The 16,951-nt window shown below is 48.5% G+C and overlaps 3 protein-coding genes across 7 annotated transcripts in view; 1 reads left to right on the forward strand and 2 right to left on the reverse strand.

Annotated features, from left to right (window-relative positions):
- LOC121920312 (hydrocephalus-inducing protein homolog) overlaps positions 1-12,115 on the reverse strand; it is an 87,501-nt gene extending 75,386 nt beyond the window's left edge. The window contains 4 exon segments of the mRNA XM_042447447.1: positions 2,301-2,574; positions 2,973-3,211; positions 9,966-10,118; positions 12,061-12,115. Coding sequence (XP_042303381.1) covers positions 2,301-2,574; positions 2,973-3,211; positions 9,966-9,968 — 516 coding nt within the window. The 5' untranslated portion in view covers positions 9,969-10,118; positions 12,061-12,115.
- The window catches only part of LOC121920437, a 196,008-nt gene that overhangs the window by 131,512 nt on the left and 47,545 nt on the right, over positions 1-16,951 (forward strand). The gene's annotated exons all lie outside the window — the stretch shown is intronic.
- Positions 13,820-16,951, reverse strand: part of LOC121920428 (hydrocephalus-inducing protein homolog) — a 43,053-nt gene continuing 39,921 nt past the window's right edge. Inside the window, exons 15-16 of the mRNA XM_042447568.1 lie at positions 15,348-15,447; positions 13,820-13,848 (exon numbers count right to left, since the gene is read on the reverse strand). Coding sequence (XP_042303502.1) covers positions 15,367-15,447 — 81 coding nt within the window. The 3' untranslated portion in view covers positions 13,820-13,848; positions 15,348-15,366. The remainder of the gene's footprint in view (positions 13,849-15,347; positions 15,448-16,951) is intronic.

The raw sequence follows: 16,951 nt of genomic DNA on the forward strand, positions 1-16,951 counted from the left end.
GTCTATTGGAGAAATTCCCTATTTTTCAATAGTTTCCTGAAAACTCCCTCCACAATGGCATATTGTACCACCTGTGAATATCAAGACTGTCTAATGCTGCCTTGTGACATGATACATTGAGAGTTTTAATAAATTTCATGCTCAATGGCTGTTCTTAAAAAACGATCCCGTAAAAGTGACCGTAACTTAAAGGCCCCCAGCAGAAACTCATGTTCCTGTTCTGAACAGTCTTCCTCAGAAAGATCACAGGGGTATCCAGTTCTGGCCTAACTTTTCTCACAACCTTATATATGGTAATGAAACTGATCCTCCATCTAGCCTGCGACTGGCCTAGTCAAGATTATTTCTCAGACATTCCTGGAGATCCCCCTTGGCCATCACCTCTTGGGGTCTCCCACCCAAGGACTAACCAGGTCCAAACTCTGTGGGTGCTATGGTGGAACTAGCATTAGTCAAAATACTCTGTCAAGGCCATCTGAACCCTCAGCTCTCATCAAATACTTTCCATTACAGATCTTGTGAAAGCTTTGTATGTGAGGCAGTCTTTAGAACTTATTAATCGTCCCCTTGGCTGGTCTGTTGTGTTGAACTCAGCTTTAGGTCTCTGCATGTTCCTTGCTAATGAGACTGCAAACGCTGCTTCTCCTTCCTTGGAATCAGACAAGAGCTGGGAGAATCACTAGGCTCCACTGCTTCATGGCAACTGCAACACAGAGGACCCAAAGAGAAGCCCTCACAGGACACAGACAAGGACACAGCTTCCCTGGGATGGCCATAAAGTGGCTTCAGACTAGCTAGTGGGCTCATTTGTTGTTTCGCAATTATATTTTCCAGAGGGGCAATAAAAGAAAGTTATCATATGAATCTTGACTGCCACTTGCAACAATCCCCAAGGCCAGTTTGACCCTTTTTAGACACCTTATATAAAATTTCTTTGTCAGATTAACAACATACCACCATGAACATACCTGGTGCATAAGCTGAGCAGGGCCAGACCTGCTTAGCCCTTGGATAGGAGACTCTCAGGAAGGGAGATTAGGAAGGGTCTCCAGGTACAAGGGTCTCCAGGTACAGGGCTAAGACAAGAGTCCTGCCTAAAGCCCCAGAGATCCATTCCTGCCAGGCCGAGCTGACAGAGCCAGTTGGACAGATTAGGCAGTTATCTGTACTGGGCAGCTCCATATCTTCTGGCCTTTCCACCACATTGTGTGCCTTCCTTAAAAGGCAGCTTGCACACATGTTTGAATGAACACACCTCTTTTCCCATGGCATGTTGCCCCCCCCCCTGCCCACCAAAGGACTGACCGGCAAAGGGCAAAGACACAGGGCCTTCCCTCCTTCCTTCTGTTCCTGCTGCAAGAACCAAGAGGACAGCCAAGCTGCTGAATGTTTTAGCAGCTTTGATGAAGAAAAAAAACCCATCCCCAATCACCAATCTAATTGTGTTTTCCTTCTGACTGCAAATTACCTGAGGCTAGTTACATAATTTCACCAGCAACAAGAGGAAGACATCCTCATTGAGGTCTACTGTTGCCCATTAATTATTTACTTAAAATGTTTTAGGCAGTTTTAAGGGCCAAAGCTGTAGGCACTGGTTTTTGGCCATAATAATTTAAAAAAAAAAAAGTGGTAGGCAGTGCACATAATAAACTCCCATCCTATACCAAAACAAGAGAAATTAATAAAATCCGTAAGCCCCACCAATAACAACAAGCATCCACCCCAGGCACTACTAAAACTGAAGACACACTTGTAGTTAAAACCCACCAATAACCAAAGAAAGCATGGGGGGAGGGGGGAAATAAGATTATCCCATGAGCAAATCTGAAGCTGGGTACTCTCATGGAGTCACTGAGAACTGAGCTTGGATCAGGCCCCATCAATCTCTTCTTATAACCATGATGAAACTGTTATTGTTGTGTGCCTTCAAGTCGCTTCCAACTTATGGCGACCCTATCATGGGTTTTCTTGTCAAGATTTGTCCATTGCCTCCCCCTGAGGCTGACAGCATGTGACTTTCCCAAGATCACCCAGTGATTTCATGGCTGGGAACCCAATCCTGGCTTCCAGAATTTTAGCCCAATGCTCAAACCACTATACCACGCTGTTTAGATGACATCTTGAAGTAAAGTGTATGTTGGCTATACCAACAAGTAGACCCTTAGGAACAAGCGTGAAACACTAATGATGTGGCTCCAACAATGTATGGTATTCCAGCAACTGTTTTAGGAGATAATTAAACAAGAATGTGAATATGCCACTGTGACAAGGGATATACAGCCCCAGAGGCCTCTCTCTACCTTAGGAATGTCAGAAGATCCTTCAAGCTGCATGTCCACACTCTGGCCAGGGGTCAGCTCCATCCTTAGTGGTCGAAGCTTGAACACAGGGAATTGGGGATCCACCTTGGGGTGGTGGGCAGAGCCCTTGCCCCTGGTGTCCTTGGTGCTGTTGATGGCAGGCAGGCTGGCAGTGCGCTGGCGGAAGGGAGGGAAGCCTTCGGTCATCCAGTAGAGCTGGTGGGTGCGGCGCCCACGGTTGGTGATCCTGAAGCGATACCTGCAGGGATCCAAACTAGGGAAGGGGCACAGAGGGTGAAAGTTCACCCACTTGGTGGTTACTGTGAGAAAGCAAGCATTTGCTCATTGAAAGAACTTGTATGCTGCCCTTTCCTATAAATACCTCCAGGGTAAAATCAAAAGACAACAAATCCCACAGCAAGCAAAAGATCAGTCAGAGCAATATCTTAAAAAGGAAGCAGGTAAAAAACATTTTTTTAAAGAATACAAGAAAGATCAAAATTATTTTAAAGCCTGAGACAACAGGGGTACCATACTGGCCTCCCCTGGAAGAGGGAATGTACCTGTACTACCTTCAGTGGGGCAAAACTCTCTTCTCTGCATGTGTGCATACCCCTTATATGCCCTTATCTTGCTACACATGGACCCCAAGACCTAGATCTGGTCGCCTACCTGAAGTGAGGACCCAGATTGATGGCTGGTGCAAAGGGCTTGTCTGTAACAATGGTCGTGCCAATGCCAGTGGCCTGGATGGGGACGACGTAGGAAGAACTGTTTTCGATGACCAAGTGGACCTTGTCCTGGAAGAGCACTGTGTCGTTCAGGTTAGCGATCAGCATGAGCGAGACCTCCGCCTCTGGAGGAACCACACCTTTGGTGGGCTCGATCCTCCACAGAGAGTGAGCCCGGGCCTGGAAGACAATTCCAGAAGCAGTTTTAGCCCCAGTGGGGCAGGACAAGATCTACTTTTTTTTTCGGAAAGAGAGAAAGAGATTGAGAGGATGAAGGAACAAAGGCAGCCAAGGACACTGCAGTAGTATAGGTAAATATTCCTTGTGCTAATTGTTGTGTGCTTTCAAACTGTTTCTGACTTATAGCAACCCTAAGGCAGGGTTTTCATGGCAAGATTTGTTGAGAGGGAATTTGCCTTTGCCTTCTGAGGCTAAGAGAGTGTGACTTGTCCAAGGCCACCCAGTACTACACCATGCTGACTCTCAAATATCCCTTAAGAAATTGTGAATGTGTAAACCCACAACAAAAATTCAACAGCAAAACAAAATAAGAAATCTGGTGTGCAAAGCTTCTTATTCTCAGCTGACGAGGCAAAATAGTTAAAATGGAAAATGAGAGACGGAACACAACGTAAGTGAAAGGAATGTTTCAAAAATGGCATATTTATACTAAAAATGTAAAGTGTCTAGTTTTGATTGATTTTAAATTCACCAGAATTTGGGGAGAAACAAATCTATGGTCATGTCCTGCCTAGCTAATGCCTAGTTGGGGGAGAAAAATATAGAGTGTATCCACACTATATATTTATAGCACTTTGGCACCGCTTTAGCTGCCATGGTTCCATCCTGTGGAATTCTGGAATTTGTAATTTCATAAGATACTTAAAATTCTCTCATGAACAATAGTGGTGTTGATATAGCCATATTTCCTAACCAGGTTGTAAAAAATCACTGTGCATCTAGTATTCGTTTTCAAATGACATTACAAAAAACAGGTATCATATCATTGCTTGAGGCTGATTTGGAGAAATAGTCATTGCCAACTCTTTAATCCTGTCCAGTCTCCAAACAAATACTACTCCTTGCTTAAAAATGGACCCCTCACTAGTCTGCAGCTGAGTCACTCAGTCAGACACTTCCTAAATCTATAGTTGGACAATATGAGCAATCATGATAACTCCTTCAGATGACTGCAGAAACAACCCAGATCTTCTCACTTTAGGTGTAAGTTTCCAGATCCACCTGCATTTGAACCCAGGCTGGCACACCAGACATCCAGGCACTTGGCTTTGTGAAAATCTGCCATCACTCCCAAAAAGTGGGCTCCTTTGGTGAAATGCTGACAGTAGTTAACAGCATGGAGATGATGACTTCTGAAATGGCTCAGCAGTATGCTTGGCAAGGGAGGGACCACCCAGCACAGCTGTTAGCTCTCCTCTTCCCCCAGTTCTCCTGCTCAGAGAAGCTCATGGTTTGCACCACAGATCTGGGGAGCTCTGCAGGGGTTTTATTTGGGGTGCGGGGGGGAGAGAGACTGGTCTCTGCTGCTGAGAAATCCGTCTTCCCCTTTTGGAAATGGAGTGTCATCTTTGCAACAAGATCTATGTGCTACGGAAGCTGCTTTTCAGAAGAAGGGTTTTCAACTGCACTTCAAAGGTCACATAAGGGGTTTCCAGAGTTGAGTGGGGGGTTTGAATCCTGGGCTTCATCCACACTGGAGAAATAACCCAGTTTGGCACACTTTTCAGCATCCTGGCTCAAGAATATGGAATTCTGGGAGTTGGAGTTTGTTGTGCGGCCTTCCTTCATTAAGCTTTGCTCTGCTCTGGGCCCCACAACAAACTCCAACTCCCAGAATTCCATAGCCTTGAGCCAGGATGCTGAAAAGTGGTGCCAAACCGGGTTATTTCTCCAGTGTGGATGAAGCCCTGGTTTACCAAAGTCCTAGTCCAACACTCAAACCATTGCACAATGCAGTCTTCTCTCTGTTGGTAGGTGCCTGCCATTGACTCTAATATATGGCAATACTATCCTGGCGATTTCTTGCCCAGATTTCTTCAGAGGAGCTTGGCCATTGCCTTCCTCTGAGGCTGAAAGAGTATGACTTCACCAAATGGGTTTCCAGGGCACAGCAGGGACTCAAACTTTGGTCTCAAACCACTGCATCATGCTGGTGCTTTCAGTAATTCTTAGGGTGCATTGCTATTATTATCCACATTGTGTATGCAGTGGTCTGGGTCCTGAACTAGGAACCTGGAGACACGGGTTCAAATCCCACGTCAACCCTAGAAACCTACTGTGTGACCTTGGGGAAGTCACATTCTTTCAGCTTCAGAGGGAGGCAAAGGAAAACCCCTTCAGAACAAATCTTGCCAAGGATACCCTGTGACCACTGAAAACAACTTAAAGACACACAACGGCCTCATTCCCACTACAAAAAAGTCCCGGTCCCGATGCGAGGTAAATGTCTCTAGTTCCCATTGGAATTCGATGTTGATCCTCATTGGATCGATTCCAATGGGAAAAACCTGTGGCAAACGGCAAAAGCATAGATTAAATGATTGAGTGATTTTGCAACTACTTGGCAAGTAGTTGCAAAAGCGTTCAATCGATTGATCTATCTTCCCAAGGGTCTCCCTTCCCAGTGCCACCTTTGGATTGAGTGATCCAAGGGTGGGACTGGCCCCAGAGGGACCCCCAAGGGTCTTCCTTCCTTCCTTCCTTCCTTCCTTCCTTCCCCGCTGCCCTCTCCTCCTCCTTCCCTCCCTCCCTGCCTCCCTGGTTACTGGTGTGGGGCTCGGAGGCGGCTGCAATGGCAGCGGCAGCGGGCTGGCTCTCTCCTCCTCCTCCTCCTCCTCCTCCTCCTCCTCCTCCATGCCATTCCCCGCTGCCCATTCTCCTTCTCCTTCTCTGCCTGGTAGGTCTACATTAGAAGGAGGCCGGAGCAGAAGGAGAGAGGCAGCAGGCCCAAAGGATGGAGGACAGAGGACAGAGGACACGCGTGCATGCATGCCCCCGTACTCCCGGCCTGCCTCCCTCCCCTCCTTTGTGGGGGCCCAGAGGCAGGCTAGGTGAATGGAGGCATGCACACATGTGTCTCCTCCATCCTCTGTCCTCTGGGCCTGCTGCCTCTCCTTCCGCCTCGGCCTTCTTCTAAGGTAGGCCTACCGGGGCAGAGAAGGAGAAGGAGGCTGGGCAGTGGAAAACAGCATGGAGGAGGAGGAGGAGGCCACTGCCATTGCGGCCGCCTCCGAGCCCCACACCAGTAACCAGGGAGGCAGGGAGGGAAGGAGGAGGAGAGGGCAGCCCCATACCAGCATCCAGGAAGAAAGGAAGGAAGACCTTTGGGGATCCCTCTGGGGCTTGTGCCACCCTGGATCGCTCGATCCAAGGGTGTAGGGTTGCCATAACCCGGTTGCAACCGGGTTTTTCCCGGTTTTGGCTGCACCTGCCCGGTCACGGCACGGGTGCAGCCAAAAACCGGGAAAAGCCTGGTTGCAGCGGGGTTGCAAGGCAACCCTGGGGCCTCGCGCCCCCTCCTCTTCCCCCGCGCATGGCCGCGTGGAGGAAAAGGAGGGCAGCAAGGCCTGGGGCGGAGGAGGCTGCAGGGAGGCGGCGCCTCTTTGGCGCAGCCGCGCCAACCGCCCCCGCCTCCCTGCAGCCTCCTCCCTCCTTCCTGGTCCCAGCGGGGGCAGGAAGGAGGGCAGGGCGCGGCGATCGCGCCGCCTCCTCCCCTCCTTCCTGGTCCCAGCCGGGGCCAGGAAGGAGGACAGGCCCCATCCTGGCCTCCGATCGCAGTGAGGCCCGGGGCCCAGGCGGGGAGGAAAGCCTCCTTAATGGAGGCTTTCCCTCGCGCTTGGCCTCCGCCTCCCGCTTCGATCGCCAGGGAAAATGTAGGAGAGAATTTTCAAATGTAGGACACATTTTTTGTGTCCTACATTTGAAAATTTTGTCCTACATTTTTCCTGGTTTTGAGGTCCAGCGCTATGGCAACCCTACAAGGGGTGGCACTGGGAGGGAGACCCTTGGGGGGGGAGGAGGAGGAGGTCCCAAGAATTTTTTTGGAAGGGAATGAACTGATCGCAAAAGCACACTATTGCAAAGGAAGTAGTTGCTTTTGCATTAGATTGATTTTATGGTCATTCTATCTCCCCCCCCCCCCCGAAAAAAAAAGATTTTCCTGCAGGAAGGAGTTGGGTGGGGTGAAGAGGTGTCACCTTCCCTGGCTCCTCAGCTAAAAAAGCGGTTCCAAACAAGGTCCCTTTTCATAGTCTGAATGAGGGGCCTTTGGAACCACTTTCTTAGCGGAGTGGAGCCAGGTTTCCAATGTGGATTTTTTGCAAGTGGAATGGGCCCAATAACGTAGCCACAGACAGAAGGCTGAGGCAGGGGCTGGCTCGCTAAAGCCCCCTTGGGGCATTTATCAAACAGAGTTTACCAGCTCAGATCCAGGGCGACTGCAAATCGAGTAAGGAGACAATTCACGTTATAACGTTAATGTATTTTCACACCTGGTTCCTTTCAATGGGAGCTCCTCCCATGGGGCTTCTGCAGTGCTTCTGGACTGAATCCTTACTGGCTCTTCATTTTGGGGAGTCCGCTAAATAAGTGAGTTGACAGGATTCGCATTGAGGCTCACTTCGAATTCACTGCGGATTGGTCTGGTGTGGAATGCCAGTTTGCTTGTTGCTCTGGAACACCACCGCAAAACCCCCAGGTTGCAAATTTCCCATGATGCCGTGCTGCAATTTTGCCCCATTTGCTTCTGGGCCCACCTGAATGAAATGCATTCACGTTTTAACGTGGACAGGAGACATGCTGGCGAGGAGGGGGGAGATGGTGGGGGGGAATGAAAGGCAAAAGAAGAGGGCAAAGAGAGAGAGTGGGGTTAGTAAGTTTCTAAAGGACTCTTGGGGTGGGGGCCAGGACGTCCTCCAAAGTGGGGCCAAGGTGGAAGCAGGATTTACTTCCAAGTAGAACTGCAGTTTCTACACGGATTCTTTGCAGTGAAAGAAATTTTATTTCACTGCAAAATAAATAATGATAATAACAATAACAATAACAATATTTTGCTGTGGGTGATACATTCGGTGAAGCAGAGGACATTTAGAGATAGGTGACATTCCCTATCATTCACATGAGGCTAAGGATGGAGGGTAGATCCAGATGGCAGATGTTAAGGGAAAGAAACAGCAGGCTGGAGAGAGAGATGGAACTCTCAGAATTCCATAGCCTCGAGCCAAGGACCCCACAACAAACTCCAACTCCAATATAATAATAATCATAATAATAATAATTTAAAATAATAATAATTTATTATTTAAAATAATAATAATAATAATCAATATATATAATTCATTTTAAAATAATATTAATAATACTAATAATAATTTAGTTATTGTTTGCTGAGGCACCAGAGCTCTCTGGCAGAGAAGCTCGTGATGTTTATCACCACTATGTCTTAGAGGTACTATTCCAGTGTGACTCCTCTAGCAGCCTCCTGTTGCATGCTGGGATTGGCAGTTTTAAGGAGTTGAACTTCTCTGCCTGAGAATTCTAAATACCCCTCCTTAAAACTGCCATCCCAGCATGCAACAGAGGCAGCTAGAGAGTCACACTGGAATAGTACCTCTTTAAGGGCTGTCTGATAAACACCTGTCTCGGACACTACAGTTCCCAGATTCCAGCACTGGCCAGGACCAGTTAAAGTGGAGTTATACCAGATTATCTCCCCAGTGTGGATGCAACTACGAGAAGGCAACTGTTACAAAGGGAAGGGAGATGTAGATGAAATAGATGAGGAGAATGACAAGAGGATAGATATCAATGTGGCTGAAATGGATGGGGGCTCTGACACAGAGGACCCCTTTGAATTTCGCTGCCAGGGATGGGAAAAGGAAAGGGAGGGAGAAAGGTGAAGCTGTCATTCACATGAAGTGGAACCCGGCTTCCTTCTTCACCTGGAGTGCAAAGGTTCAATTGTTCAGACCCCCACTGAGCATGCGCGAGGGTCCCATTCGAATCAAGTTGAATCCGCATGGTATGCACCGGTTGCCTTGTGTATACAATTTGCACTCACTCCGCTTTGTCTGAATCCGCATCACGTGACTTGCCTTGGATTCGATTCCCCCTCAATTCGGAAGGGCAACGGAAGGGCAACCAGGTGTGATAAAGCAGTCGCATTATAACATCAATTCGCATCGTTCGACCCGCAGTCACCCCTGATCTTAGCTCCAATAACTCAGTGTGATAAAGGTCTGGGAGTTCCTGCTTATGTTTTGGGGTATTTCTATTTTCCCAGTGCAAAGTCCTGTTGAAAGATTCTTGCAGTCCGTTACTACCAATTTTAAAGGCGGAATCAATTAGGAGAACCACTGACCCAGGCCCCCGTCTTAACAGCCACACAATGTTCTCAGAGGTTCTCGCAGCAAACCTTCTTGAATGATTTGCCCTTGGTCTCCACCAGGAAACATAAAACGTATGAGCCTCCTTCACTGCTGAGGAAAGGGGAAAGGACAGGGGGGGAGGGTGGGATGGAAGCAGAAACCAAGGGCTAAGTCCCACCAAACCCAGCTGCCTTACATTGGGCCCAAACAGACAGGCCAAAATAAAGTTGCTTCGGGTCACTTTTGAGTATTGCTATTTAATTGATACATGTGTCCTAAGAGCTGGAAATTGTTTGCCAAAGCTGTGCTCCAGTCCTTGAACTGGAGCATGGCTTTTCTGCAACTTCCAGCCTCTTAGGACACATGCATCATTTAAAACAGCATACCTCCAAAGTGACTTGAAGCAGCTTTATTATTGGCCTTTCAATTCAGGGCCATTGATTTATCTCTGCACGATTTCACACACAACAGGCCATCAGCACTTGTTCACACATAACCTTTCACCCCAGTTCCAGTGTTCATCATGAAGGGCTTCAGGTGCTACTTACCATCTGTGCCTCAAACGGAGCAGGAATGACAGACTGGTTGGAAAGGTGAGACAGTCTAGAAACGTCCTCTAAAACCTGTATACTGCCAAAATTCAACTTAGCGGGATGCACGCAAACAACAGGGCCTTCGCCAAAGGTCTTCAACTGGAGCTTCTGTTCACACCACAAACAGGAAGAGAGAGCAAAGATGGAGAGTCCAGCACCTGGAAGGGAGGAAGAGTCTCCTAAAGGAAGGCTTTGGGTCTGTCCTTTCGGCTTTTCCATCCTGTGCTTTAGCTCCAAAGAAGTAGGGTTGCTGCGCGGGACTTCCACCTGGACCTCTCCCTAGTTCACCTTTCCCATGGCTACCAATACACAGTATGTTTCAAAAGGCCATGTGTTATGCTTAAGCATTCAGTTTGCTGGAATCTCCGGACCTGAATGTCAGAACTCAAAAATTAATTTAAAGAACAAACCATGACCTCACGTTCAAGCTCTGAGACAGAAAAGAGTTAGAGCTCCTGGGCAAGTCACACACTCTCAGCCTCAGAGATGGCAAATGGAGCCCCCTCTGAAGAAACATACCAAGAAGACCTGATGGTCTTAGGCTCACCATAGCTGGAAACCATGTGAAGGCACACAACACCAACAAAACCATGCGATAATCTGGGCCCAAAATGCTGCTGCTGACTGGTGGCAAACAATGGTGGCATGCGAGGCCCAGAGGAAACTCCTTCTTGGGACGATCCAAAGGCCAAGCAGGTGAAATGATAGAGGTCAAAGGGTGATCTATATCACACAAGGCGAGAGTGTGTGACTTGCCCAAGGAACTCTAATTTTTTATAATAATAATACAATAATAAAATAGGTTTTATTTATTACCGCCCAATCACTGGGAATCCGAGCGGTTTACAATAGAGGGGATACACCAGTCCCTGCCCACAGGCTTACAATCTAAAAGACATGACACAAAAGGAGAGGAATGGTGAGGGGGGGGGGAATCAGGTCCAGCATTGTTCTCTCCCTCTGAGGCCTGGACCAAGGCAGATGGACCGGAGGGAGGGCTCTTCTTCTTCAGGCTAGCCTCTGATGGAACTGGGCCAGCCTACTCTCTCCCTCAGAGGCCGAAAGATGACAGTTAGGGAGGGAGGAGCCTCCTTCTTCAGGCCAGCCCCTGTGGTACTGGGCCAGCCTTCTCTCTCCCTCAGAGGCCGAACGATGACAGTTAGGGAGGGAGGAGCCTTTTTCTTCAGGCTAGCCCCTGATGGTACTGGGCCAGCCTTCTCTCTCTCTCAGAGGCCGAACGATGACAGTTAGGGAGGGCGGAGCCTCTTTCTTCAGGCTAGCCCCTGATGGTACTGGGCCAGCCTTCTCTCTCCTCAGAGGCCGAGACGATGAGTTAGGGAGGGAGGAGCCTCTTTCTTCAGGCTAGCCCCTGATGGTACTGGGCCAGCCTACTCTCTCCCTCAGAGGCCGAAAGATGACAGTTAGGGAGGGAGGAGCCTCCTTCTTCAGGCTAGCCCCTGATGGAACTGGGCCAGGCTACTCTCTCCCTCAGAGGCCAAAAGATGACAGTTAGGGAGGGAGGAGCCTCTTTCTTCTGTCTCAGAGCTTGAATGTGAGGTCATGGTTTGTTTTTAATGGTGGGGTAGGGGGACCACACTAGCCAAACATGTCCTCTGATTAACTCAGGAGGCAACAGCAGTCCCTTAACCTTTGGGGGAATTTTTGCCTCCAATGATGATGAAGGGTAAGGCTGAGGAGGCTCACTAGCTTCCATTAGTGGGGAAATCCTGTACTGTTTCACTAGTTTGTCTTTTGCGCTGTTGTGATGCTGACTCTGCCAGCTCCTTTGGAGGTGGATATGATAAAATTCAAGGAGGAGGAGTGAAGAATAAGAATGCTGGAACAGCACACAACATACAATCCCCTCTCCATAAATCCCTCTCCATGCATCCATGTACAGGAACCTGGTGGTGGAAGCAAACTGAGGAACTGCTTTTACCAGTGCACAGATTCTACAGGGATTTCGCTCAAAGGGAAGGCAGCACCTTCCACCTGGTGCCACCCAGTCAGAACCCACCTTAGGCCAGTCCCATCTCACAGAACCACTCACCAGTGGGAAGTCTTCATCTCCAAGACAGCTACATCAGCAATCACCTTGCTGTCCTTCTCCTGGACTTCCAAGCCAAGGAATCTCACTGTGGAGTGGGCTGGATGATGCCAAGCACAGGACTGGAATACAAGATGGCAGGGGATATCGCAGACTCCTGGGTGAGTGGGAGAGAAAAGCATGCCACCTCTAGAACTGCCCACCTGGTACTTTCTGATGTCCAAAGAGATCAATGACATCATCCGTCCTCCAGAACATCTCAGCCAGAGGAACGCCGAGCCTGGAGGCTCCTCCATTCCCCTGTTTCCACCTGGGACTGAGAAGCTGCCGAGGCAGGCACCAGAAGGCAGGGACTGAGGGGAGGCAGCATATTCAAAAGCCGTCCTCCATCCTCCAGAACATTTCCCTTGCTATTGTATTTTGCTGTCTTGTATTTATATTGCACTATAACTTTTACTGCCCGGGGAGGGTCGAATATCGTATTGTAGTAGATTAATATGTTATGTACCACATTATTATTAAGTATGTATCTCAGATTTTGTTTTTTGCCGTTATGTCTGTACCTTGGATTACGTTTGCTTTATTTTTTATACTTAATTTGTTTAATTATTATTGGAGTATGTTTGTATTTATTTACTGTATTAGATATGTAACTTGTGCAGTATTCTTTACTTACTTATTGTATTTATTTGCTTATTATGTTTGTTTAAGTATTGGTTATGTGATCAGGAAGAGATTATTTTGTTATTTTATTGCATTTTCTTTGTATTGTATTTCTCTTATTGCTGTTAGCCACCCGGATTTCCCTGTGATTGGGCGGGATACAAATATTATTATTATCATCATCATCATCATCCATTATTATTATTATTATTATTATCTTCTCCAGTGTAGGAATATTTTCCTTCATTTCATTTAAACTTTGTGTTGGCCTCGATAACACGGCCAACTCCTAAGAAAGAACTCTGCTTTTAAACATATTTTTCAGCCCTCTGATTTCAAAGTCAAAAGAAGATGGTAGTGTCACAGTGGACCTCAAGTGTTTTCTCTTTCTTCTCATCCCTCTCTTCCATGAAGGTCCATTTTGTCCCTGAAGTGGAACCTCTGCCCCACATCTCTGAATGAACCACTTATGGTTAGTCCCCTGTTGAGGCTGGACTGAAAAGGCATCTCTTAGAGCCATCCACTATTCAAATCAAAGAGAAGAAGTAGACCTACCTGGGGAAGAACGCCATAGCACCCAGGGGGTCTGTGTCATTGACAAGCGTTGCCACCTGCTGGTATGGAACTTCAGGAAACCACTGTCCAAAATTCACCATGGGATTTGCCAAGTGCAGCAAGGCGTGAGGCACCTAGTAAGTAAATAAACAGACAGAGAGCAAGCTTGCTAGATCCCCACCATGGCAGGGAGGCACAAAATTCACCCTGGGATTAAGCCAAGTGCAGCCAAGCTGAGGCACCTGTCAAGTAAATAAAACAGACAGAGAGCAAAGCTTGCCTAGATCCCCACCATGGCAGGGAGGCACAAATTCACCCGGGATTAAGCCCAGTGCAGCCAAGGGTGAGGCACCTAGTCAAGTAAATAAACAGACAGGAGCAAAGCTTGCCTAGATCCCCACCTTGGCAGTGAGGCACCAAATTCACCCTGGGATTAAGCCAAGTGCAACCAAGGCGTGAGGCCCTAGTCAAGTAAATAACAGACAGAGAGCAAAGCTTGCCTAGATCCCCCACCTTGCAGTGAGGCACAAAATTCACCCTGGGATTGTCAAGTGCAGCCAAGGCGTGAGGCACCTAGTCAAGTAATAAACAGACAGAGAGAGCAAAGCTTGCCTAGATCCCCACCTTGGCAGTGGGCACAGAATCATATCTACGTTCTTATCTGCTAGATGAGGCCTATCGGCAGCCACATGCAGTCAGAAAGGAGGGTTTCTAATTCCAAGGGGAATGGGTTTTGAGAGAAGGCAGATCCTCAGTGGGCACCTTGGAGTGCGGGAGATTCAAATCTGACAAATGGCCCCTGCCATGGTTCAGATCCTTATTCATGTGCTAAAAGGTCCTTGACAGGCTTCTCTCTCTCTCTGCCTCCGCATTGTCAGTCAAAAGCATGTCTCTCCTTCCTTCCTAGCTTAAAGGCTAAGTTAGTCTTGTTCCTTGAACCATCAGTACTCATTTTTTTAAGCCCAAAGGCATACAATTCCAGGTTCAAGGTCAAGGGTCATTGGCATAGCACCTCTCCCAGCAATCCACTTACCTTGCTGGTGAAAGGGTCACAGTGGGGGGGGGGTTGAGGGCCTCTCTCTCCCTCCTCCAGCCCTACACTGTTCAAGGACCAATTTGCACATGGATCTCTTTGGCGGGGAGTCTTGATTCTTCCTCTCTGGCAACTGATAAAAATTGCTGCTCCTCACTGCATGAAACTGGCATGGAGTCCTGGGGGCATTGAGGCAGTGGTAGGGAGCATGCCAGCTCACCCATGGGAAGCAGGCCTTCAAGGCCATGGGCGGGTGCATGTTGGGCCCCTCTGCTCTGAACCTGAGGCAATGGGTATTGTTTTACCCAGCCTAGTTCCTGCCACCATGTTCCTCCAGACTGGCTTTTGAAACAGCCTCCCAGGTGACCTTTGGGATGCAGCCCTGGCTGTTGTGAGGAATCCAAGCAGCTCTCACAAAGAAAAACAGGATCTTTTTTCAGCAAAAGAGGGGTGGCTTGTTGTCAGGAAGGAGAGAAAGGTAAATAAAAACCCAGTCAGACTGCCCCTGCCACCACCAGACCAGTCAGCTGCCTGGCATGACATCAGTGTCACTCTGCAGCCAGCGCATCCCATGGCCTCGCGAGCCTTTAAAAAAATTGGCATTGGATGAGCATCAGCTGTTCACCACTAGCAGATCCATCCCTGAGCCAGCCAGATGTGCTCAGGAGGACAGCAGGCTGGAAGTGGGGGCATGGTTTTGGCTTTGTTGAAAATCACAACCACCCACTATTTTTTTCCTGCAGACAAATGACCCTCTTTCTTCTTTCTCTAAATGATGGGTCCTTTCTTGTTTCCCAGCTCAGTTTCCTGAGCATTTAGGCTCAGCTACTTGAAGCAGAGTCCCTTGCTCCCTGAATTTTGTTCCTTCAACAATATGAAGACCAAATCAGATTGGATGGGCTGGTGGAGCAGATGGGCCCAAATAAAGCCTCTCTCTTCCTCGTGGTCCCTCTTGCTCCCAGAGCCCAAGCATGGGGTGCTGCAATAGGGCATAGTCCCACTGCTTTTTGAAAAGAAGGTGTGAAAGAAACCATGATACCTTGCTGTAACTGGAAGTGCTAGTACGTCTTCCCCACTTCCCTGACGTCCACAACCAGTGCCGTTTCATAGCTCTTCACAGTGTTGGAACACAAGGTTACCTTCCATGGGAAAGGGAGGCAGAAATTCGGTTACAGGAGCAAGGTTTTCTAGTACTGCCCAACATCAATTTAGCCTTTCTCAATCTCATCCCAAGACGGCAGGCAGGGACAGGAAACTACCAAGGATGTTGGGTACTGGGGGTGAGGGTGGGAGGGACTAGCCAAAGGAAAAACAGAAAGACTGGCAATGAAGTGGTTCTACTGATGGACATGCTCCTCCTTAGAAATCACTGGGGTCAGTTCTGACCCTACATCACCCACTCATGTGTAGGGTTGCCATAAGTCGGACCTCCAAACTGGGACAAATGTAGGACAAAATTTTCAAATGGAGGACACTTTGAAAAATGGAGGACGCTCAAAAAATTGATGGTTTTTTAAAAAATTTCATTAAATGCATGTTTCTTAGGCATGATAAAAAATGGGACATTTGGCCTTTTCCTAGACAGATGGCGAGAAATGTGCTTCCCTTTCTGGCCAAAAACCAGAAGAGGAGGAAGAGTGGGAAGAAGCAGGGAGGGGGGAAGCGGAAGAAAGAAGAAGAAGGAGGGAAGAAGAGGAGAAGAGAGGGAGGAGGAGGAGGAAGGAAGGGGAAGTAGAGGGAAGAAAAAAAGGGGCGGAGCGGGGAAAGGATGAGGTGGGAGAAGAAGAGGGTGGGAGAAAAGGAGAGGAGGAAGAACAGGAAGAAAAGAAAAAGAGGAGGAAGAAGAGGACAAGAGGAGGAAGAGAGAGAGAGGAGGAGGAGCGGGAGAAGAAAGAAGATGAGAGGAGGAGAAAGAAGACAGAAAGGCTCTTTCCCCTGCCTTGAAGCCCTCCCTGGCCAGCGAGGAGGAAGGTTAAAGGCAGGGAGAAAAGGGTCTCCCCACAGCGAGACCCTTCGTCCCTGCCTTGAAGCCTCCGTGGCCGCGGGGGGGGAAAGCGGCAGGGAGGGGGAGGCCTTTGCCGCGTGAAGACCCTTCCCTTGGCCCTCCCAGGCCACCTCCTGGCCGGCAGAGGGGCCAACAGGGAACGAGCCTGCTGAGGCAAGGCTCTTTCCCTGCCTGCATCGGTGGGGGGGAGGGGGTCCCGGGGGCAGGGCCAAACCGGGGCGGGACCGTGTGGCCACGCCCCAAACCGGGAAAGTCCTGCCCCCAGGCGGGATATGGCAACCCTACTCATGTGGTAATTCTAATGTGAGAATTCCCATTCAAATATGTTTCCAAAGACAAAGTCTGTATCTGCCACACTGGCAAACTGCTCTTTGCGGGATCAGCATTTGTAGAACTCAGTATTGTCTTGTTCCTTAACAGAGGCAGAGGCAGCAGCAGTCACATGGACTGTGAGATGGACGGAGGGGAAACTTACAAAAATCTAAAATATAAAGCAAGGCTAGTTCAGCTTTGGCCTGGGGAGTTTTTCCTTCAGCATATTCTGGTCAAGACAAAAGCCCTGGTGCTCAGGGAGACCTTTACAGAGGGGAATTTGGCAGACCCACTTCCATATTCATCATTCCCAATCTCCATAGAAA

The sequence above is a fragment of the Sceloporus undulatus genome, chromosome 1, assembly GCF_019175285.1.
Source record: "Sceloporus undulatus isolate JIND9_A2432 ecotype Alabama chromosome 1, SceUnd_v1.1, whole genome shotgun sequence".
Classification (NCBI taxonomy): domain Eukaryota; kingdom Metazoa; phylum Chordata; class Lepidosauria; order Squamata; family Phrynosomatidae; genus Sceloporus; species Sceloporus undulatus.